Source organism: Chiloscyllium plagiosum, unplaced genomic scaffold, assembly GCF_037043375.1.
Source record: "Chiloscyllium plagiosum isolate Xiang-an unplaced genomic scaffold, Cpla_swu_hap1 HiC_scaffold_46, whole genome shotgun sequence".
NCBI lineage: Eukaryota > Metazoa > Chordata > Chondrichthyes > Orectolobiformes > Hemiscylliidae > Chiloscyllium > Chiloscyllium plagiosum.
The window spans coordinates 15,150,535-15,176,161 of NW_028270184.1; the positions used below are offsets into that span (position 1 = coordinate 15,150,535).

General features: G+C 45.5%; 1 protein-coding gene and 1 long non-coding RNA gene across 2 annotated transcripts; one reads left to right on the forward strand and one right to left on the reverse strand.

The window, feature by feature from the left end:
* Positions 1-260: 260 nt before the first annotated feature.
* LOC148136234 (uncharacterized) lies at positions 261-25,627 on the forward strand. The gene is made up of 3 exons (XR_015754579.1): positions 261-361; positions 3,183-3,391; positions 24,236-25,627. It is a non-coding gene; the product is annotated as an uncharacterized LOC148136234 (long non-coding RNA).
* On the reverse strand, positions 14,821-17,385 carry LOC122544013 (uncharacterized; the record flags this gene model as incomplete). Its single annotated transcript, XM_043683027.2, has 1 exon — positions 14,821-17,385. A coding segment is annotated over one exon (918 nt), but the record flags the coding sequence as incomplete, so codon positions are not given.

The window sequence follows — 25,627 nt, forward strand, 5'->3', positions numbered from 1 at the left end:
TCAGCCTTTCTCGTTGTCTTCCATCTTCAACACGCAATATCCCTCTTACAGGCTCAACAAATCTACGCCTGCGCGGAAGCTCCAGGCGGGTGGTCATGCGCGAACCAACAAACCCCACCCACACTTCATTCCTATTGGTGATAAACCGTCGCACTTCCCTACCTTCTATTGGTTCATGCTGTCGTCGATCATCCGGGCCCGCCCCTTTCTGACCTGGGGCGGGTGCAGACGATGGTGAGCGTGAAACAAGCGCGACGTCAGCGAATCAAACCCACAGCGTGACTGCCGAACCTTTCTGAAGGAGAGTCACTGGACTGGAAATTTACTTTGCTTTCTCTCCACAGATGTTACCAGATGCAAAGTATTCATCTCTCTCATTGCATTATGTCCCTCATTTGTTCTTGAGTGGAGCTACCCTCTTGCCCTTTCCTGCCTGTAAAATGCCTTGGGATTCTCCTTAATCCTTTTTGCCAAGGTCATTTCATGACCCCCATTTTAACCTTCCTAATTTCTTGCTTAAGTTCTTTTCTGCTTCTTTGAAACTTCTCAAGGATCTTGTCTGATTTGACTCTTATGATTTCAGTTTCCTAAACGTTATGCATGTCTTCCTTTCTTTTCTCATCTCTTGTCATCCAGAGTTCACCAAATTTGCTGTCCTTATCTTTTGTCCTCACAGGAATGTGCTGGTCCTGAACTCTAATCTTCAGTTTCCGCCTAACACTTTTGTAATTAAGCCTTAAAGCTTACAGAATTATTATAATTGTTCCCAAAATGCTCCCCCATTGAAACTTTGTCGACCTGTTCAGGATCATCCCCCAGTACAAGGTGTAAGAAATGGGGAAGTGTGTTGCTTTTGCAGAAATAGAAAAGCAAGGGAGTGTATGTGCAGACAAGGAGTACAAGAAAAATATCAGCTAGGCAAGCATTAGGGAAATGTATCTATCTTTAATGAATAATTGTGGATAATTAAATACTAACTTTAGTGCAGAATTATTAAAGCAAATAATTCTTTTAAATAATAGTCTCAGCAAAATAGCTGAGACAGCTGAAACGCATAAACCAAGCATGAAAAGATACATTGTTAAAACGTATGTTCAAGAATGGAATGTACTTATGAACAATGGAAGATGTTACAAGCAAAGTAAAAGAACATCAAGATACAAGTTTAGCCTTATGTCAGCACTTAGAGGGAAAGGTTGCCAACTTGGAGAAAAGGGGGCAATAAGGGCGGAGCGCAGCTGGGTAGTGGTAGAATACAATAAGAAAGATTGGGTAACGTAAGAGTTGAAAATGTGATGCTGGAAAAGCGCAGCAGGTCAGGCAGCATCTAAGGAACAGGAGAATCGACGTTTCGGGCATGAGCACTTCTTCAGGAATGAGAAAAGTGTCTCCGCCCCCACGCCGATCTCCGTCACCACGCCTAACCCCACCCATACGCCGATCCCCGCCCCCACTCCCAGCTCCAGCCCCACACCAGATCCTAGCTCTGCCGTGTTTTCACCATCCCTCCAGAACTACCCCTCTCTGAAGAGTAAAGATCAGTCCTCAGCAGAGGCCTCACCTTCATTCCCCTACGCTCTTGGATTAATGAGTTCAACACGCGGCGAGACATCAAACAATTCTTCCGCCGCCTTCGCCTCCGCACCTACTTCTTCAACCAGGATTTTCGCCCACCCTCTGACGACCCCTTCTCCCGCCTCCAACACACCCCATCCACCTGGACACCCCGTGCTGGCCTCTTACCTGCCCTTGATCTCTTCATAGCCAACTGCCACCGCGACATTAACCGCCTCAACCTCTCCACCCCTCTCACTCACTCCAACCTCTCACCCTCGGAACGTGAAGCCCTCCACTCCCTCCGTTCCAACCCCAACCTCACTATCAAACCGGCAGACAAGGGAGGCACGGTAGTAGTTTGGCGCACCGACCTTTACACCGCTGAGGCTAAACGCCAACTTGCGGACACCTCCTCCTACTGTCCCCTTGACCATGACCCCACCTCCCACCATCAAACCATCATCTCCCACACCATCCATAACCTCATCACCTCAGGGAATCTCCCATCCACCGCCTTCAACCTCATAGTCCCACAACCCCGCAGTGCCCGTTTCTACCTCCTGCCTAAAATCCACAAACCTGACTGCCCCAGCTGACCCATTGTCTCCGCCTGTTCCTGCCCCACCGAACTCATCTCCGCATACCTCGACACGGTCCTGTCCCCCTTAGTCCAAGAACTCCCCACCTACGTTCAGGACACCACCCATGCCCTCCTCCTCCTCCATGATTTTCGCTTCCCCGGTCCCCAACGCCTTATCTTCACCATGGACATCCAGTCCCTGTACACCTCCATCCCCCATCACAAAGGACTCAAAGCCCTCCGCTTCTTCCTTTCCCGCCGTACCAACCAGTACCTTTCCACTGACACCTCCTTCAACTGACTGAACTGGTCCTCACCCTGAACAACTTCTCTTTCCAATCCTCCCACTTCCTCCAAACCAAAGGAGTAGCCATGGGCACCGCATGGGCCCCAGCTATGCCTGCCTCTTCGTAGGATATGTGGAACAGTCCGTCTTCCACAGCTACACTGGCACCACCCCCCACCTTTTCCTCCGCTACATCGATGACTGTATCGGTGCTGCCTCGTGCTCCCACGAGGAGGTTGAACAGTTCATCCACTTTACCAACACCTTCCACCCCGACCTCAAATTCACCTGGACCGTCTCAGACTCCTCCCTCCCCTTCCTAGACCTTTCCATTTCTATCTCGGGCGACCGAATCGACACGGACATTTACTATAAACCGACCGACTCCCACAGCTACCTAGACTACACCTCCTCCCACCCTGCCCCCTGTAAAAACGACACTTTCCTCATTCCTGAAGAAGGGCTCATGCCCAAAACGTCGATTCTCCTGCTCCTTAGATGCTGCCTGACCTGCTGCGCTTTTCCAGCAACACATTTTCAGCTCTGATCTCCAGCATCTGCAGTGCTCACTTTCTCCTAATGTAAGAGTTGGGAGAGGTGATCTCACGCAGCTCAAAAGTATAACTGTGTACTAGTTTGAATGTTCATTGCTCATTTGCTTCTGCATTTGATGCCCTTTCTTGCAAGATTGCAGAATAAATTGTCTTGTTTCCAGTTTTGGTGGTCTCATCTAAATTTTATTCAACTTGTTTCTAACAGAATTGGGGGCTCGTCCAGGATCCCAAGCTCCGGTCGCTCGGCATTTTTGGGAAAACAGAGAAGGTGCACCTCGCTGATTTCGGCGGTCTCTAGTTTCCCTCCTTGCCACGGCCGCTTGGGCGAGCGTGATCCGGACTGAGAGACCCTGGAAACAAGATGGGCAGATGCGGTGGGTTCGGTCGGGTGACTCTTGTGTGCACAAGACCCGGGTAAGAAAGGTCTTAAAAGATTTATCCAGGTGACCGGGGTAGGCAGCGCTAGTTGCTGCCAGTCGGATATATCCGGGAACCGGGGTTCTGGGCGACCGGGTTAGGCAAATCCAGTCGACCAGGGTAGGCAGCGGTAATTACTGCTGCCAGTTGGATATCCGGGTGACCGGCAGCGGTAGTTGCTGCCAGTTGAATATATCCGGTGAACCGGGGTTCTGGGCAACCGGGTTAGGCGAATCCGGTCGACCAGGGTAGGCAGTGTTAGTTACTGCTGCCGGTTGGATATATCCGGGGAATTGCTGTGGGACAGGGCGCGCTGACACGCGGCGGGAGGTTTGGTTGGGTAAGCGACCGGGATAGGCAACGGTAGTGGTTGCCAGGTATTGCCACGGGATGGGGCGCACTGATTCGACCAGTTAACTCTTGTGCACAGACCAAGGTATGAAAATGGACCTTTAAGTATTGCCTTGGTGGTCGGGCACGTACGAGAAGTACGGGGAATTGGCAACACATAAATTAAAGTATTTAATTGGCTAGATTAATCTGATGAGTAAGGTACCTACCTGATTCGAACACCCAGCCTTAGACCGGTTGTTAAGAGGGGAAATCCCCCACGCGAAGGTCAGGACCCTGAAGTGGGTGTGGAAGAAGGTGACACCGGACCTCAGTAAGGTTAATTAAATTACATAAAGAAACGGCTGAGTATTAGTTGTTTAAGTGTCAAAGGAGACATGAGAGGGCGTCTGAGGACCACATTCCCAACGGACAGTCCTTTAAGAAAAATGTTAAGAGATTGAAAGTACAATCATTGGACGTGAGGAAATGATAAAAAATGATAAAGTGTCAATTGAAAACAGCCTTACAGTCAGGAGGAATCAGATTATGCTTCATGTCAGAAGGGCTAGTAGCTGAAGGGCTACTGAGGGTACACTTCGTAAGTAATTTATAGCCATACATCCAGAAAAATATACAAAAGCTATAGGATTCGTTACGGGAAGCTCAAAGTGTCTGTGAGATACGTTGTCTGTGTGTGTGTGTGTGTGTGTGTGTATGTGTGTGTGTGAGAGAGAGAAAAAAAACTGTACAGCTAACAGAAAGTTTAACCCTTTGTGATTCGGTTTGAATGCACATTTGTTTGTGGGGTGATTGAATGTTTGCGCTTTGTTCCCTGGAGCTTGAGATCCGGGACTGTTTTGAATCTGATTTCTATTATAGAAATTTTAACATGATTTCTTTTAAGGTTAAGGATTTTACAGATTATGAAATAAAATGTTAACTCCTGCTCTTTTTACAGGTCATGACTGCCTTACTATCAGTTTCTAACTAATCTCTTTTATCCTTACATAAAAGCGATTTATGGAGGACAGTTGAATTTTAACTTGAATAGACAAATCCTTTTTAAGGCAGCTCTGGTTATTTCAGGACCTATAGCTTTGTAATTGAGCAATGACTGGTCAGGACTACTTGGGAGGACTAGTTTTGGATTTGAATTGGGGGACTGGAACTGGGTGATTGTGGTGGATTTCAGAGTTGGGAACCGTGTGCATTTTGCATTTTGAATATTAAACACTGAATAAATGAATTTATAATATATAAATATATATTTACAAGTAAGATTCCAAAATGTATAGTTAGGAACAGGCTTTAAAGAAAAGCAAGCATAAATTGATAAATTGTATTTGAGATTACAGGGAGCAAGAAATATTGCAATATTTCTTTTAAAAAAAAACAAGGTCTAAACAAAACATTGGGTGATGAGGAATGGCCATGAGGTGGCCCTAAAGCTGTTCAGTTGGTTAAACCCTCCCAAATTATTCTAACAAATTCTGTCCCACCTAAGCCTCTGGCACTAAGGGATTCCCAGTTAATATTGGGGATATTGAATCACATGCGACATCAACCCTGCTGTTCTTACATCTCTCCATGACTTGCTTACATATCTGTTCCTCTTGAGAGACGTATAGTAGAATCTCGTCATAATGACTGCACCTTTCTTGTTCCTAAGTTCTACCTATGTGGCTCCACTGGATGAGCTCTCCATGATGTCCTTTCTTACTGCAGTGTTGATATTTTCCTCAATCAGTAATTCAACTCCTCCATCCCTTTTAAATCTCTATCACACCTGAAATATTTAAACCCTGGAACACTGAGCTGCCAAACCTGCCCTTCTTGCAATCAAATTTCTAGTAACAGCTACAACATCGTAGTTCCATGTACTAATTCAGATTCTACAGCTCATTTACCTTATCTATTATGCTCCTTGAAATAAATACACTTTAAACGGCCCATTCCACCTTGTTCATTAACCTAGCCCTGCCTATACTTCCTATTGGAGTGACCCTGTTCTGTTTTATTTCAGAATTCCATCTCACTCCTGACTTGTGTTTTGTCGATGATGACAGATTCTGTGGAGTCAGGAGGTCGGTTACTCACTGCAGTGTTAGTTACATTAGTTACAGTACATGGTGAAAGTGAGGACTGCAGATGCTGGAGATTAGAGTCAAAATTATAGTGGTGCTGGAAAAGCACAGCAAGTCAGGCAGCATCGGAGGAGCAGGAAAATTGACATTTCGGACAGGAGCCCTTCATCCGGAATCCTTAGGATTGCTTTTCCAGCATCAGTCTAATCTTGATTGTAGTTACAATACACGTCTAGTCAAGTTCAGTTTTCGATCAATGGTAAATTTCTCTACCCCCCCACCCCAAATTGGGGGATTCAGTGATTGTAATTCCATAGAATGTAAAAGGCCGGTGTCTAAACCTTATCTTTGAGAGGTTCAAATATTATCTGAGGCAATGCACAAAAGGGTAGAGACATGTCAAGATCATGTAATGACCGTGTTACCCTAAAGAGAGGAAAGAAACAATACAGTCAGCCATAGAAACTGGAATTTTCTTCTGAATTTCAGTTCTGGTCTCACCTTTGATGCGTAAACAGCTAAATCTTTTCAGTAAAAAGCTGCTTCACAGAGGAGGAAAATAACAAAAAGCTTCAAATAATTGGCAAAAAAGGAGTTACCGTGATCTGGAATGCACTGCCTGATGATGGCATGGAAGAGAATTGTGCTTAAAAATGTGTTGCTGGAAAAGCGTAGCAGGTCAGGCAGCATCAAAGGAACAGGAGAATCGACGTTTCAGGCATAAGCCCTTCTTCAAGGGCTTATGCCCGAAACATCGATTCTCCTGTTCCTTTGATGCTGCCTGACCTGCTGCGCTTTTCCAGCAACACATTTTTAAGCTCTGATCTCCAGCATCTGCAGTCCTCACTTTCTCCTGGAAGAGAACTGTGTTGATGTCACTGAACTGGTATTCCAGAGAAGCAGGTAATTGTTCAAGGACACTGGTTTGAACTGCATCGTATCAGCTGCGTAATGAATTACAAACATAATGTGCCAGAGAAACTCATCAGCCATTTGGCATAGAGAAGAAGTCTACACATGGACAGAGCTGGAGACAGTTTTTTTAAAATCTGGAGATTGAAAGCTGAATATTGGATTATTCAAGGAAGAGTCTTTTTTTTTAGTGAAGTGTTTGATTTCTTTTTAATATTTATAATTTTTTTCTTTTTTTCATGCTTAATATTAAAATTATTACTATTATTAAGATTAAACTGTGATTAAGGAAAGGTAATTTATTTTTCCATACCAAGTTTTATTGAGAGCTTTGTAGACTTAAATGTCATTGAGGGCATACAAGAGACACGAAGTGCGATGGCTAGTAGATTTAGAGAAGTGATTACACAACAGGACCAGCCAGATAGATGATTGGAAAGGTAAGAAGGTGGATACATTCCCAGGACCTGATCAGATGTACCCTAGAATTTTGAGGGAAGCTGGATTGCTGGGCCCCTTGCTGAGATATTTGTATCATTGATAGCCACGGGGGAGGTGTTGGAAGACTGGAAGTTGGCTATCATGGTGCCATTATTTAAGAAAGGTGATCATGCAAAACCAGGGAACAAATAGACCAATGAGCTTAATGTCAGTGGTGGATAAGTTGTTGGAGGGGATTCTGAGCGACGAACAGCATTGGTGAAGGCAGAGTGGTAGACGTTGTGTATATGGACTTCAGCAAGGCATTCAACAAGGTTCCTCATAGTAGACTGGTTAACAAGGTTGGATAACATGGAATACAGAGAGAACTAAGCATTTGGATTCAAAATTGTCTAGGAGAAAGTGAGGACTGCAGATGCTGGAGATCAGAGCTGAAAAATGTGTTGCTGGAAAAGCGCAGCAGGTTAGGCAGCATCCAAGGAGCAGGAGAATCGAGGTTTCGGGTATAAGCCCTTCTTCAGGAATTCAAAATTGTCTCAATGGTACAAGAAGTGGGTGGTGATGGGGGACTGTTTTCCCTGCAGATGATGTGGAGAAACCGATATTGGAGTGGGGCGAACAAAGTTAAAAATCACACAACACCAGGTTATAGTCCAACAGGTTTATTTAGAAGCACTAGCTTTCAGAGTGCTGCTCCTTCATCAGGTAGCTGTGCATTCAGCTACCCGATGAAGGAGCAACACTCCGAAAGCATGTGCTTCTAAATAAACCTGTAAGACGATAACCTGGTGTTGTGTGATTTTTAACTTCCTTGCAGAGGGCAGTGTATTGGGAGTCTGTACTCTGCTGCTGCTGTAATGGAGGCTGATGTGGCTTGTAGAGATGTGACCTAAGGTGCTGCAGCCTGTCTGCCTGCCTGAAAGCACTCCAGCTTGGGATTTGCTGCTGCTCCCCTGAGAAGCATGGTGGCCTGCACTTCTGTGCCTAAGATTCCTGGAGCCTGGATTACTTCTTCAGTTGAGGATTCAGGCCTGGACATGAATTGCTTTGGGCCTGAACACTTGCAGTGAGAGACTGTACTTTGGAATCTGGGGGCTGGGCCATCTCCTTGTCCTGGGCCATGTAGCATTACTTTGTGACTGTGCCTTATTTACTGCCAGTGACTATTGTCTTTGGGCATTGGGGGCTGTTGTGTTGCACCTAAGAGTTGGGTGGCAGGTTGGGACATGGCTGTCTGAGGTGACTAGACTGGCAAGCGAGGCCTAACGGGACTCTCTCTCGTTTCCTTTACTTGCTGTTTGTGTGAGAGGAGATGTTGGTGCTGGTTTGGGAGGGAGCGGAGCAGAGGACTTTCTAAAATAATATCCAGAGTGGGGCCCAATTGTTCCTATGTGGTGGTTGCATCCTCTCCGTCCCCTTGGGAGCCTCATCGCTCTTTTAATTATGTAACAAAACACCTCCGGGTGTAAAATGTTGCATTCACCCCAACATGACCATTGAGGCATATACAGCGGCCTTGGTGGGGGTAGTTGATGCCCCTGTCATTGTTGCTATGTTGAAGATGTATGGGAAGGTGATGTTCTTCCTGAAGAATAAAGAACATTACAGCACAGGAACAGGCCCTTTGGCCCTCCAATCCTGCGCCGATCCAATTCCTCTATCTAAACCTGTCACCTATTTTCTAAGGATCTGTATCCCTCTGCTCCCTGTCCATTCACATGTCTGTCTACTTACAACTTAATTGATTCTTTTGTGTCCACCTCTACCATCTCCCCGGCAACGCGTTCCAGACACCCACCACCCTCTGTGTAAATAACTTTCCACGCATATCTCCCCCCCCTTAACTTATTCTCTCTCACCTTAAACTCGTGGCCCTTAGTAATTGAGTCCCCCACTGTGGGAAAAAGCTTCTCACTATCCACTCTGTCTACACCCTGTATCCCCCATTATCCGAAAGTAGAGCATTCCTATGGTACCTTTCATAAGTCAAAACGGCGTAAAGTGAAGAAGCATTAATTTATATGGGAGAAATTTCCACCTTTTTTAGTAAAAATGAAAATCCTCTTCGGAGTTCTTCCTGTTAGCAAAAACAGGTACTAATGTCGGTCTTTCATAAAAGCGAAATGGCAAAAAGTGAAATTTGAAAAACCAGGGATACCCGTATAGCTCTCATGATTTTGTAGATCTCAGTCAGGTCCCCTTCAACCTCAATCTTTCTAATAAAAATAATCCTAATCTACTCAACATCTCTTCATAGCGAGCGCCCTCCATACCAGGCAACATCCTGGTGAAACTCCTCTGCACCCTGTCCAAAGCATCCCCATCCTTTTGGTAATGTGGCGACCAGAACTGTACCTTTTTCATATGAAACATCGTTGCAGCAAAAGACTGAAGATGACCCAGGGAGATCGTCAGCCAGAGGGAGAGTTGAAATTGAGTTGATGTAATTTTAATACTGGTTTTTGTGGGAACAGTATATTGTTGGAGGCAGATAACAACGCATTTAAGAGAAAGGAGATATGGAGTTGTAAATAGTTGTTGTTTAGTGTTCACTTTTAGAGTTAAAGAATAAATTGATATTTATTTCTTTAAATAGTGGAATTTGGGAGTTCACTGTCACTCATACTTTAACAGATTATGAGGCGAGGTGAGCTTTTCTGGGTGTTTGGTTTAATTAGCAGAAGGGTTCACCATCGTGTCATAACAACAACAAACAGGGTGGGCGGAGAGTGTCTGAAGGAGAGGAACGTCCGGGGGGGAAGACTGAACATTTCAGGGTGGCCTCCCAGGAGGATTCCCTGAGTGACTCCGAGACCATCGACCCCCAGTCTGGGCGGAGCTTCCTCGCAAAGGTGCACGGTCCCATGCCCATTGGGAATTGGACCTTGATCCAGGGCCTATCGGTGATGAAAGCTGGAAGGAGCAGATGGATGTCCCCAGTTTCCTTTGGCCCCGGCGTGCTTGTGAGGAACAGGAAAAATGGAGGTCATTTTGGGTGGGGAGGCGGCAAGACAGTGGAGACTTGTCTCTTGTTCTCCCCACCCCTCCCGGAAAAGGTGCTACTCTTCTTGGTCGGACAGCGGTGGGGTGGGGGGGGGGGGGTGGCGGAAGTTCCAGTACTAAAAGCATGTACCCCAGAAACACCTCTTCCCCCCTCACTAGGGGGGGGGGAAACATGAACCCACCCTCTGCCATCCACTACAACTGTGCCAGGTGCTGAGGTGGGCATGGGCACTAAGGAGCTGGGGGTGCAGGTTTCCGAACCGTTGTTTTAGCCAATGTCTGGTATACTCTCAAGACTTGGAGGTTCCTGCGAAGAATCCTCCTGCTTTTGACCCTGGTTGGGGGTGTGGGATCACAATTGGGAGTTGTGGCCAACTGGCGGCTCCTGGTGACCGACACCCTCAGCACTCGATGGAGATCTTGAGACTCAAGGAGCATGTGCCAGGCCGTCTGCTCCAACTTGTGGTTGGTTTCCGTGAACACATACACGCCTTGGATGGGATCTGAGCAGACGTGCTTCTTCGAGGTTATGTCTACTCTTAGTTTAATCAGTGAGGGCGAACTCATCCTTCTTGGGGGAGATTTCGATAGCACCCTCGAGAGGTGGGACCATGGCAGTGCCTAGAAGAGCTCAGTAGGGAAGTTGAGGGACTTGGTTAAGACCTTTGCCTTGGTAAATGTCTGGTGAAATCTCCATCCTGATTCCATTGCCTTCACTTTCGTGAGGCCTGGGGTCGGGGCGTCCAGAGTTGACCACTTCTGCATTTCACAGACGCACGCCTCCTGTGTTCAGAAGGCCTGCTGGCGTGAGGGGAGCTCCTTCTGTTCCACGCCAGGGTGAGCGTAATGGCACTTTTAACAACCTGCTGCTGGAGGATGAACGGTTCCAAGACTCGTTTCGTTCCCTTCTGGAGAAGGAAGTGGAAGGGGCTCCCCGCCTGGAGGCTGCAATGGGACGTGGATAAGGCTCACGTCCATGTCTGCTGTCAGCTGAATGCTTGGTGGGGGGGGGGGGAGGAGGGGGGTGGGGGAGTGGGGGTTGACGAAGAGGCGGAAATCCAGGATCGAGGAATTGGAGAAGGAGGTGTTCGACCTGGAGTCACGTCTCGGTCAGCGCGATGTGGACCTGGCCCTGCAAGGGTTGTATTAAGAGAACGGGGCTGCGCTCCAGAATCTGCATCTCATTGGGTCCCAGGGCACATCCGTGAGATCGTGGGTCCAGTTTCTTTGGGATCACCACTGCGACTCTCCCTTCTTCTGCTCGCAGGGACCCGTAATCTTCACGAGGCACTCCACAGCAACATACAGCGGTCGGAACTGGGGAGGGGAGAAAGTCCGTCCTGAAGCTGGAAGTTCACAGAGTCTCGTCATCCCATTCTGTCGAACGTCTTTTCCTCATCAATGAAGTAAAGGCACAAATACGGGCTACTGGGTATGGTCTTACAGCCATTTTGGAGGCATGTCTGCAAGGAGATCATAGCCACTCAATACATATTCAGGGGTATGTTAGAGAGGAAACTAAGAGTAGGAATTAATAGGTCCTTTTCAAATTTGCAGGCAGTAACTAGTGGGGTGTCACAGGGATCAGTGCTGGGTGCCCAGCTATATATATTAATAATTTGGATGAGGGAACAGAATGTAACATCTCAAAGTTTGCAGATGATACCAAGTTGGGTGGGAGGGTGAACTGTGATGAAGATGCAGAGATCCTTCAGCATGATCTGAACAGGTTGGGTGAGTGGGCACATCAATGGCAGTATAATTTGGATAAATCTGAGGTTATTCACTTTGGAAGCAAAAACAGGAAGGCAGATTGGCTGTACATTGGGAGAGGGGAGTGTGCCGTGGGACCTGGGTGTCCTGGTGCACCAGTCGCTGAAGGTAAGCATGCAGGTGCAGCAGGCGGTAAAGTAAGTATACACACTTGAGCCCATCCCTGTATCCGCAAGTATTCCCTGTCAGTGCTACCTTCTCCACAGCCACCCTACATTCTTGGACATCCTGAAAAACAGCTAACCTACTTGCTGGACTACAAGTCCAGATCCCATCCCCCTGCCAAAGTAGTTTAAACCCCCTCCGAAGAGTGCTAGCAAACCTACCTCCCAGGATATTGGTGCCCTTCTGGTTCAGGTGCAACCCGTCCTGCTTGTACAGGTCCCACCTTCCCCAGAATGCAGTCCAATTGTCCAAATACCTGAAGCCCTCCCTCCTACACCATCCTTGCAGCCACGTGTTCAACTGCAGTCTGTCCCTATTCCTTGCCTCACTGTCACGTGGCACCGGCAACAACCCAGAGATGACGACTCTGTCCGTCCTAGCTTTTAGCTTCCAACCTAACTCCCTGAGCTCCTGAATGACCTCCCCACCCCTCTTCCTACCTATGTACAAGGATGTAGAAGTTATAATGTAGTTAGACAAAACCCTGGTTAGATGCCATTCAGGAGAGATGTTAGGAAGCATTTCTACACATGAAGGATGGTAGACGTTTGGACCTATCTTCCACAAAAGGCAGTGGATGCTGGATCAGTCATTAATTTTGAATCTAAGATTTTTCTTAAGGGATATAGGCCAAAGGCAGGTATGTGAAGTTAGGCCCCAGATCAGCCATGATCTCATTGAATGGTGGAACAAGCTTGAGGAGCTCTATGGGCGGCTCCTGTTCCTAGAAGCAGAGAAAGAATTGGAAGATAATGAGGATATGGAACAATATTAATCGCGGGTGACTTTAACTTTCATGTAGATTGGGAAAGTTAGATGGGCCGAGTTAACCATGAGGAACAAGTCATAGAATGTATTCAGGATAGTTTCTGACAACAATATATTGTACAGGTATCAGGCTATTTTGGATCTGGTGATGAGAAATGATGTCAGAGCAAAAAACTCCCAAGGAAACAGTGACCATAACGAAAACAATAACCAGGGAATTTGACATTCGGTTTGACAGGGAGGCACTTGGGTCAGAAGCAACAGTGCTAAGCTTAAATAAGGTTAATTAACAAGGAATGAGGGCAGAGTTTATTTGTTTATCTGCCTTTTCTGTGAAGGGGGCTCGACAATGATTAGGTTACTTTGTTGTTTAATTTCGCTCTGCTCAAGTCAATGTACTGTTAATAAATTGCTAAGTCTTTTGTTTAAGCTGCAAACCAGTGATGAGAATTGATTATTCACAGACCCTGGGATTAGTCATTCAAAAGTCTGGTTAGGGACCAGTGGGGTCAATTTTGAGGATCTTTGAAAGTGTTAAATTTTACTGTGTTGCAAATACAGAGGTAGAAAGACTGGTTTGGTTTGGCCGGCCGTCTCCATGTCATAACAACATAAAAAGGGAGAGAAAAGCCAAATCAAACGTAGGCCCTTTCGAGAATGAGGCTGAAGAAATACTAATGGAGAACAATGAAATGAGAGATGAGTTGAAGAAATACTTTGCATCAGTATTTACAGTAGAAGACATGAATACCATTCCAGAATTACTAAATAATAAGGGACAAGAGGGGTGGAAATAAATACAATAATCATCACTAAAGAAAAAGTGCCAGCGCAACCAAAGGAGCTGAATATTGATAGGTCCCCTGGATGCATCCGAGGTTATTAAAGGATATTCAGAGACAGTGGATACTCTGGTGGTAACCTTCCAAAAATCCTTAGATTCTGGAAAAAAAACGTCCTAAAGGATTGGAAAACAGCCAATGCGACAACTTTAGTTGAAAAGGGGCGGAGACAAAAACCAGGAATTATTGACCAGCTAGCTTAACATCTGGGGGAAAGCTGGGCGGGATGCATACGCAGGTAGGAGGTGGCTGTGATTGGGGAAGGGTGAACAGGTGGGAAGGAGGATGGACAGTTTAGGAAGTCAGGGGTAGAGAGGGAGGGCTGGGTCTGCAATGAGGTGGGTGGGGTGGGGAGATTTGGATGCTGGTGAATTCTATGTCGAGACCATATGATTGTAAGCTGCCAAGGTGGAAGATGAGGTGTTCCTCCTCCAGTTTGCGTGTGGCCTTGTGTTGAGGAGGCACAGGGTGGACATGTCATTGGGAGAGTTGAAATGGATGGCGACTGAAAGCTGGGCTTGATTGGATGGTACACACCATAAATGTTCCCTGAACTGCTCCCTGAGTTTGTGCTCGGTCTCGCCAATGTTGAGGAGACACACTGGGAGCAACAAACGTAATAAATCAGGTTAGAGGAAATGCACGTGAATCTCTGCCAGACTTGATTCATCTGTGCTTCTGCTACTGGGCTTAATATCTGCTGGTGCAGAACTGTGTCTGCAATGCCGACAGTCCCTAGGATGAGGTAGGTCATGCTGTTTGGAGCCAATGGATGAAAGATGGTGTAAATTCGCTGACAATTCAACCCATATTTTCTGACCAATTTCCATTCATTCTATTGCCTGGTCCTTCACTCCACACAGCCTGATCTGTGTAAAGTTGTAGATGATCATCAATGGAAAACTAGTTACAAAACACAAAGTTGGGATTACAATAGCTACTCAGACGGAGAGATAGTGGGAAGTGATGTTCCTCAGGAAGCGATACTGGGACTACTATCATTCCCAATTTACCTCAGAAAATAGAATGTCAATTTTAAAATGTGGAAGTAAAATTATTGTCAATTACAGAAGAGCATTCCCAAAAAGTCAACAAAGTTTTGTTGTACAGTTCACTAAATCTTTATTTCAACAGCACAACATAACAAGGACACCAGGAAGTGAATACTTGCTTTAGAATTACTATATTAGGAGGTATAATTAATACTGACAAAGACTACATCAAAGTCCTGCTGTTTAACATCAAACAAAGAGTTTGTGGAAACACACTGCAGGTCCTTCTTTATCAGAGACTAAACGTCTGTTGTATAATTGTACCAGCAGTCAAAAGAGTCCTGGGAACTCATTCATCTGCATTTAAAATCGAGACAGTAATCTGTTTTTCCTTCTTGACTACATTTTACTATGTTAGAGATGCTACTTAAATACAAGTTTTTGTTGGTTGACTGGACTAACACACACACAACAATGACATTTTACACAATAATGACCACAATTAGAATCATAGAAGTGTTACGACACAGAAGGCGGCCATTTGATCCACTATGTCTGTGCTGCGAACAAGCATCATTTATTACATTTACAAAACCTTTGCCCTTTTCTTGATCCTTGTGTGAAGCTTTCTTCCTATCTGTTCTATCCAGACCTCATGATATTGAACATTTCTATGAGGTCACCTCTTAACCTTATTCTTTCAAAGAGGAACAGTCCAAACCTCTCCAATTTATCCTCAGAACTGAAGTGTCACATTCCTGGAAACATTTTTGTAAATCTCTGCTCCATTCTCTACAATGTGTGTTCACATCTTTGATAGTGTAGTGTCCAGAACTGTACACAATACTCTCAGGTCTAACAAATGTCATTAAAAAAAAAGAGGTTCAGCATCTCCTGCTTGTTATTGTACTCTATGCCCCAATCAGTAATGCATGCTTTATTCACATTTTTCAAGTTGGAAACTTAATACTTCACTTGCAGTCACGAATAGATCACAGGTTGGCACCAATCTTCAATTTTTCAGCACGTTTCCATCATTCACTGTGGTTCTTTTTGACTCTAAATACTTGTAAAGAAGCATCTGCTCCATGCCTTGGCAGCTCTGAATCGTGGAAGTGGCTCAGTGGTTAGCACTGCGGCCTCACAACGCCAGGGTCCTGGGTTCAATTCCAGCCTCGGGTGACTATGTGGAGGTTTGCACATTCTCCCCGTGTCTGCGTGGGTTTCCTCTCACAGTCCAAAGATGTGCAGGTTAGGTGGATTGGCCACGCTAAATTACTCATAGTGTTCAGGGATGTATAGGTTAAGTGCATTAGTCAGGGGAAATGTAGAGTGATATGGTAGGGGTTTGGGTGGACTTGTTGGGCTGAACAGCCTGTTTGCATACTGTAGAGATTCTATGATGCTATAACAGTAGCTGGAGCACACCTCAAGATTGACCCTTTGGTCTTTCTCATCTCTCATCATTGACAGCAAAGTGCCATTTGCCCTCTCAATGTAACCCTGAAGGACTGCTTTGTTCCTGCCATATGACCTTCTCCCGACAAGCCTGTCCTTTCTGAGCTCCAGTCAGATTATGTCAAACACTCAGTGGAAAGTTCAGGGATAGTTAGGTCTCTACAATAATATATTTAGAACGAATCTGCTATGTGGCATTTTTCCAGCATGTTAAATAGCAATCTGCTATGGTTTATTAATGTCAGTCGAAATAAGCCCCAATGATGAACACAATTAATAACAGCAGGAACAAGCCCTTGCAATCACTTGTGAATTCGCTGGTGTGTCAGACAAGAGGATGACTGAGTGAATCCCTTCCCACAGATAGGGCAAGTGAACGGTCTCTCCCCGGTGTGAACCCGTTGGTGTGTCAGCAGATTCCTTCGACTTTTAAAGGTCTTCTCACAGTCAGAGCATTGAAAAGGTCTCTGATCAGTGTGAACAAGTTGATGTGTCAGAAGGTGGGATGATCGAGTAAATCCCTTGCCGCATGCAGAGCAGGTGAACGGCCTCTCTCCTGTGTGAACGCGCTGGTGGGTCAGCAGGTCAGATGAATTCGTGAATCCCTTGCCGCATATGGAGCAGGTGAACGGCCTCTCCCCGGTGTGAATATACTGGTGTGTGAGTAGTTTTGATGGCCGAATAAATCCCTTTCCGCAGACAGAGCAGGTGAATGGGCTGGCCCCAGTGTGGATCCGCTGGTGTTTCAGAAATCTGGACAGTCGATTAAATCCGTCCCCACAGAAGGAACAGATAAAAAGACTCTCCCTTGTGTGAATGCGCTGGTGTGTCAGCAGGTAGGATGACTGTGTGAACCCCTTTCCGCACTCAGAGCAGGTGAATGGCCTCTCTCCGGTGTGAATTTGCTGGTGTCTCAGAAGGCTTGAGGAGTGACTGAATACTTTGCCGCACAACGAGCAGATGAGTGAAATCTGCTGTGTGTGAACCCGCCGGTGTCTCAGCAGGTTGGAGGAATGAGTGAATCCCTTCCCGCACTCGGAGCAGGTGAATGGTCTCTCCCCGGTGTGACTGCGTCGATGGGTTTCCAGCTTTGATGGGGAGCTGAACCCCTTTCCACAGTCCCCGCATTTCCACGGTTTTTCCGTGGAGCTGGTGTTCTCCTCTCTCTCCAGACTGGATGATGAGTTGATGCCTTGGCCACACACACACACACAACACGTTTACAATCTCTCCCTGTTGTGAATTTTGTGAAGGTTTATCAATTCATTCAGTTTGTCAGTACATTTCTGCATCTATATTAAAAGGCAAATTATGTTCAGCTCCTCATCTACTGACTGAATCTATCAGGTTGAGACATGACGCTTGGTTTGAGTTCCATGTCTGCACATCCTTCCATTCTCAAGAGCTGTAAAAGGAAAGAACAGAAATTCAGAACAGATGATTCTAATTGCTTTTTGTAGTTTGCTCATGGGATGTGGGCTTCACTGGCAAAACCCTGTATTTACCAAGGGTGTGCGATAGACTCTGTCTTGTTGCAGATGGTCACTGTGTAGCATGTTAGTGAATTGTTGTGAATCAGTCCAAGCCTGAATGCTGCTTTGATTTTCTTTCACATGGACTTGGGACTGCTTCATTATCTCATGAGCTGCGAGTGGAATTGAGCGCTGTGTATTCATCATCAAACATCCTCACTTTTGATAAAGAGAGTGCAATTCACGAAGCAGTTGAAGGTGGTTGGGCCTGGGACACTGTGCTGCACAACTCAGACTGACGTCTTAAGGTTGGGATGATTACTTTTCAACAACCACAAGCATCTCCCTTTTGTTCTGGGCATCACTCCAGTCAAGAGATTTCCTCTTGATTACCATTAACTTCAACACTTCTCGGGCTCATCAATTCTTTCTTAGATCACATTTTGCCTTCATAGCAAGGGCAGAACCCACCTCATCTCTTGAACTGAGTTCAGTTTTTGAGTTCATTGGTTAGGGAGGGGCCAGAAATAGACAGGCACCACATCATTCAGTCCAACTCGTCCATGCCGACCAGATATCCTAAATCAATCTTGTTCCATTTGCCAGCATTTGACCCATATCTCTCCAAACCCTTCCTATTCATATAACCATCCAGATGCCTTTTAAATGCTGTAATTGTATCAGCCTCCACCACTTCCTCTGGCAGCTCATTCCATACACACATGTAACAGTTGCCCCTTAGATCCCCGTTACATCTTTCCCCTCTCACCCTAAACCTATGCCCTCTGGTTTTGGACTCCCCCACCCCAGGGAAAATACTTGTCTATTTACACTATCCATGCACTTCATGATTTTATAAACCTCTATACGGTCACCCCTCAGCCTCCAATGCTCCAGGGAAAACAGCCCCAGCCCGTTCAGCCTCTCCCTATAGCTCAAACCCTCCAACCCTGGCAACATCCTTGTAAATCTGTTCTGAACCCTTTCAAGTTTCACAACATCGTTCCTAGAGCAGGGAGAGCAGAACTGAATGCAGTATTCCAAAAGTGGCCTAAGCAATGTCCTGTATAGCTGCAACATGACCTCCCAACATTTACAATCAATGCACTGACCAATAAAGGAAAGCATACCAAACGCCTTCTCCACTACCCTGTCTACCCACAACTCTGCTTTCAAGGAACTATGAACCTGTACTCCAACGTCTCTTTCTTCAGCAACACTCCTCAGGACCTTACCATGTGTTAGCCCTGCCTTAATCTGCCCAACCAAAATGTAGCACCTCACAATTATCTAGATTAAACTCCATCTGCCACTCCTTGGCCCATCTGATCAAGGTCCTGTTGTACTCCTGAGGTAACCTTCGTTGTCTACTACACTGTCAATTTTGGTGTCATCTGCAAACTTACTGACGATCAAAATGTTAAAGGCAGTTTGACCTGAGCAGCTCATAGAAGGGAGGGATGCAACAGAGGAAACAGATCTCACTGTTTCAATCTTAGTGACAGAGTTAAAAATCACACAACACCAGGTTATAGTCCAACAGGTTTAATTGGAAGCACACTAGCTTTCGGAGTGTCGGTCCTTCATCAGGTGGTAGTGGAGGGCTCAATCCTATCACATAGAATTTATAGCAAAACTTTACAGTGTGATGTAACTGAAATTATACATTGAAAAATTGATTGTAAGTTAAGCCTTTCATCTTTTGGAATACCGTGATAATTTCACTTCTTTCATGTGTAAATCACAAAACCTTTTTTATAAAAAGTTGCATTCTCGGGTTAGCTGTTAACGATGGTGATAGCTAGACAATATGTTGAAGGTGTTGGCCCCCTGTGTTCTCTGTGGATGCCATGATGTTTAGATTGTTTCTAATCTAAAAAAGTGAGATAACGGAGTTTTACATAAATTCATGCAGTTTTTGAGCTCAGAGTTCTACATGAATGCATGCAGTTTTTGATCAAAGTACAATGTAACCCTGCAAGTACAAATTCACCCCACAAAATATATGTGTGCATGTGGGTCTTTGTCAGTCTGTGTGCATGTGTCTGTCTGGGTTTGGGGTTGTGAGTGTGAGAAAGTGTGTGTGTGTGTATAGTGAGTGCAGAGTGTCTTAAGTCTGTGAGAGGGTGCATGTGTGAGTGTGGGAGTGTGTTTGTCTGTAAGGGTATGTGTGGGTGTCTGTGTGCACGTCTGTGTATATGTGTGTCCATGTGTATAGGAGTGCCCGTATGTGTGTGCCTGTGTGTGCTCAGATGAGGAGGAACTTGACGGACACCTGGAAGTACTCAGGGATGCCCTCACAAGAACGGGGTACAATGCCCAACTCATCGACCGCCAGTTCCGACGTGCCACAGCAAGGAACCGTAATGACCTCCTCAGGAGACAGACAGGTGCTGCAACCGACAGGATACCCTTCGTTGTTCAGTACTTCCCAGGGGCTGAAAAATTACGCCATGTTCTTCGTGACCTGCAACACATTATTAATGAGGATGAGCACCTCACCAAGACCTTCCCCATACCTCCACTACTTGCCTTTAAACAACCGCCAAACCTCAAACAGATCGTTGTTCGTAGCAAGCTGCCCGGCTCTCAGGACAACTCCATACAACCCTGTCACGGTAGGCACTGCAAGACGTGTCAGAGTGTGGACATAGATACCACCATTACGCGTGGGGACACCTCCCACCATGTACGTGGCAGGTACTCATGTGACTCAGCCAACGTTGTCTATCTTATACATTGCAGGCAGGGATGCCCTGAGGCATGGCACATTGGGGAAACCGAGCAAAGGCTACGACAACAGATGAATGGGCACCACACAACAATCAACAGACAGGAGCGTTCCCTCCCAGTTGGGGAACACTTCGGTGGTCCAGGACATTCAACCTCGGACCTTCAGGTGACCATCCTCCAAGGCGGACTTCGGGACAGGCAGCAGCAAAAAGTGGCTGAGCAGAGGCTGATAGCTAAGTTCGGTACCCATAGGGAGGACCTCAACCGGGACCTTGGGTTCATGTCACATTACAGGTGACCACCATTGCACTGTACACACACACACAGATACTCCTACACACACACACACGGACACACATATACACTGACACACACACAGACACCCACACACACCCTTACAGACACATACACTCCCACACTCACACATGCACCCCCTCACAGACTTAAGACACTCTGCACTCACTATACACACACACACACACACACACACACACACACACACACACACACACACACACACACACACACACACACACACTTTCTCACACTCACAACCCCAAACCCAGACAGACACATGCACACAGACAGACAAAGACCCACATGCACATATATTTTATGGGGTGAATTTGTACTTGCAGGGTTACATTGTACTTTGATCAAAAACTGCATGAATTCATGTAAAACTCAGTTATCGCACTTTTTAGATTAGAATCAATCTAAACATCATGGCATAGACAGAACACAGGGGGCCAACACCTTCAACATATTGTCTAGCTATCACCATTGTTAACAGCTAACCCGAGAATACAACTTTTTAAAAAGAGGTTTTGTGATTTACACATGAAAGAAGTGAAACTATCACTGTATTCTAACAGATGAAAGGCTTAACAGACAATCAATTTTTCAATCTATAATTTCAGTTACATCACTGTACATTTTTGCTATAAATTGTGTTAGGATTGAGCCCTCCACTACCACCTGATGAAGGAGCGTCGCTCCGAAAGCGAGTGTGCTTCCAATTAAACCTGTTGGACTATAACCTGGTGTTGTGTGATTTGTAACTTTGTACACCCCAGTCCAACACCAGCATCTCCAAATTAGTGACAGAGAAACTTCATGAGCTCCTCTCACTTGTTGGAGGTGAAGATAGAGGAGACAGGAGAGTAAGAGCCCTTCAAAATTAGCTGACTTTGTTAAAGTACCCCAAAATGTATTTGACACATACAGATTTATTTGTAATTTATTAACATCAGGAGAAAAAGCTCTCAAAGAACATTGTTCCGGCATGGATATGATTCAAAGAAATATCTCATCACTAGTTACTTGCAAACTCGCTGATATCTCATCAGGTTTGATAACTGAGTGAATACCTTCCCACACTGGGAGCAGTTGAATGGTCTCTCCCCACTGTGGACCCTTTGGTATATAGAGAGAGAGATGCAACTGAACAGGAAGGGAATAGAGAGATATAGATCCTGTAAGTGAACACCGTTTTAATATGGAAGGGCAAAATGTGTCAGAGCATGCTTGGAGGACCGAAGGGCCTGTTCCTGTGCTGTATTGTTCTTTGTTCTTCTTTATATACCTCCTAAATTCACAGCCAAATCATTTGTATAAATGACAAAGAGCAGCAGACCCAGCACCGAGTCCTGTGGGACACCACTGGTCACTGACCTCCAGTCCGAAAAGCAAACCTCCACCATCACCCTCTGTCTCCTACCTTCTAACCAATTTTGTATCCAGATAGCTAGTTCTCCCTGTATTCCATATGATCTAACTTGTTAACCAGTCTACCATGCGGAAACTTGTTGAATTCCTTTCTAACGTTCATCAAGATAATGTCCACTACTCTGCCTTTATTAATCCTCCTCATTATTTCTTCAAAAAAAAAACTCAATCAAGTTAGTGAGAGACGATTTCCCATGCACGAAGCCATGCTGACAATCCTAATCAGTCCCTGCCTTTTCAAGTACATGTGAATCGTGTGCCTCAGAATCTCCCAACCACTTCCCTACTACTGATATCAGACTCTCCTGTCTGCAGTTCCCTGGCTTTTCCTTACCACCTTTCTTAAACAATGGCAACATGTTAGCCAACCTCCTGTCTCTGGCACCTCACCCGTAGTTATCAATGATACAAACACTTTAGCAAGACGCCCAGCAATCACTTCCGTAGCTTCCCACAAAGTTCTAGGGTACACCTGATCTGGTCCCAGGGATTTATCCATTTTTGTGCATTTTAAGACATGCAGCGTCTTCTCCTCTGTAATATGGACACTTTTCAAGATATTGCTGTTTATTTCCCAAGGTCTCCAGCTTCCAGATCATTCTCCACAGTAAACACTGATGCAGAATAGTAATTTAGTATCTCACCCAGCTCCTGCGGCTCCACACACAACTGACTTAGCTGAACTTTAAGGGAATCAAGATCAGAGTGGTGCTGGAAAAGCACAGGTCAGGCAGCATCCAAGGAACAGGAAAATTGATATTTCAGGAAAAAGCCCTTCATCAGGAAGAGCTTGTTCTTTAAGGGACCCCATTCTCTCCCTAGTTACTTTTTTGTCCTTAATGTATTTGTAAAAGCCCTCTGGATTCTCCTTAACCCTATTTGCCAAAGCTATCTCATGTCCCCTTTTTGTCCCCCGATTTCCCTCTTAAGTATATTCTTACTGCCATTGTACTTGTCAAGACACTAACTCTATTTCTGCTGTCTAAATCTGATATATACTTCCTTCTTTTTCTTGACCAGAACTTCAATTTCTCTCATCATCCAGCACTCCCTACACCTACCAGCTTTGCCCTTCACCCCAACAGGGACATACTGTTCCCAGACTCCCATTGTCTAATTTTTGAAGGCTTCCCACATAGCAGCCATCCTTTTACCTGTGAACATCCGGCCCCAATCAACTTTTGAAAGTCTTGTCGACTGTTGTGAAAATTGGCCTTTCTTCAATCTAAAACTCTGACTTTTAGAACAGATGTATCCTTTTCTATAACTAATTTAAAAAAATAATAGAATTATGATCACTTTCCATAAAGGGCTCAGTGGTTAGCACTGCTGCCTCACAGCTCCAGATACCCGGGTTCGATTCCAGCCTTGGCCGATTGTCTATGTGGAGTTTGCACATTCTCCACGTGTCTGTATGGGTTTCCTCTGGGTGCTCCAGTTTCCTCCCAAAGTCCAAAGATGTTCAGGTTAGGTTGATTGGCCGTGCTAAATTGCCCATAGTGTGCAGGCTAGGTGGGTTAGCTATGGGTAATGCAGGGTTATGGAGGTAGGGGGTGGGTATGGGGGTGGGGGTGAGGACAATGTTCTTTAGAGGGTCAGTGTGGACTCGATGACCAAATGGCCTGCTTCCACACTATAGGGATTCCATGGAAGTGCTCCCCGGCTGACACCTCAGTCACTTGTCCAGCCTTATTTCCCAAGACTCAGTCACATACTGCTCCATCCACATACTGAATAAAGACAATTTCTTCTACTTATAACAAATTCCTCTCCATCTGATCCCTTAACATTATGGCAGTCCCAGTCTATGTTTGGAAAGTTATAATTCCCTACCATTACCATCCTATCATTCTTATAGATAACTGAGATCTCCTTACCAATTGGCTTCTCAATTTCCTGCTGACTATTGACGGTTCTATCCCAACAAGGTAATCATCCCTTTCTTATTTTTCAGTTATGTAATTTAACCCCACTTTCTTGTCTTTCCCAAAGTTCTTCATTTTTTACCAGTTAAAGTGCTAATCCATTTTGAAAGGTTTGGCTGAATTTGCTTCCTGCACCTTTTTCAGGCAGCATCTTCTTTATCATCATCATAATTGGCAGTGATTTAACTGAAACTTTTCCTGTCTGCTTCCAGCTCCCCCACACAATGGATACTGCCTTCTTCTTATTGAGAGAATGAGAGACCTTGAAGAGATCACAGACATCACAAGTGGTGAGGTCATGGAGGGAACTGCAATAAGTGAGAATTTCAAAGGCCGGAGCCACCATTACGGAAAGGAATTCTCTTTAAACAATAAACGTGCAGAGAAGTGAGAGGGAATTCATGCTGTTGGTGTAATTTTACACCACAGCCGACCATCTAGTCAACTCAGCTAATGGGAATGAATAACCTTTAAATCATAGGTCACTCTGCACAGAAGTATCTGAAACAAACAACAGGAGCTCCAGAAAGAAAAAAAAACAAAATATCATTCAAACCTTTTGTTGAACTATTTTGTCAGCACAACAAATCTCTCGCTAAATGTGATAAGACAAATAATTTACTGGAAACTCACATTGACTGACCAACTCTGGTTTCAGCTCTCAATCTCTGCAATCCTGACAGAACTTGTACTCTATGCAGCTTTCTCCCCACCCCCACCCTCCTCTAGCTTATCTCTCCATGCTTCAGGCTCATTGCCTTTATTCCTGATGAAGGGCTTTTGTCCGAAACATCGATTTCGCTGCTCCTTGGATGCTGCCTGAACTGCTGTGCTCTTCCAGCACCACCAGTCCAGAACTTGCTACTGCCTTGTTCCCCTGGCCTCCTCTTCCTGTGGGTTCTCAGTGAAGGCAATTTTCACCCAGTCACAGAGAGTTCAAGATAGTCAGTCCTCACATGCCAACATGTCCTCACATGCCAACATGAGAGTTCAAGGGCTCAGAAGAAATAAATAAAACCAGGCACTGAATCTGAGTTGGGAGAAACAAGGAATGAAACAGGATCCAGGCGGCACGGTGGCACAGTGGTTAGCACTGCTGCCTCACAGCGCCAGAGACCCGGATTCAATTCCCGCCTCAGGCGACTGACTGTGTGGAGTTTGCACATTCTCCCCGTGTCTGCGTGGGTTTCCTCCGGGTGCTCCGGTTTCCTCCCACAGTCCAAAAATGTGCAGGTCAGGTGAATTTGCCATGCTAAATTGCCCGTAGTGTTAGGCGAAGGGGTTAATGTAGAGGAATGGGTGTGGGCGCGTTGCGTTTCGGTGGGTCGGTGTGGACTTGTTGGGCCAAAGGGCCTGTTTCCACACTGTAGGTAATCTAACTAATCTAAGTCCCAGACAGATGGTGAAGTTCTGTCCTTTCAATGAAGTAATCAGGCTAATACCCTGCCAATACAAATCTCACGGCCCGTGGAATCTGAATTCAAATAATGCATCTGGATTATTAAACTGGCCTTAATAATAATGAAACCCCCATCAAGTCCTTTTAAAAATTCTGGTTTACTGACAGCGTCTGACGATGGAAATCTGCCGTCCTTACCTGATCT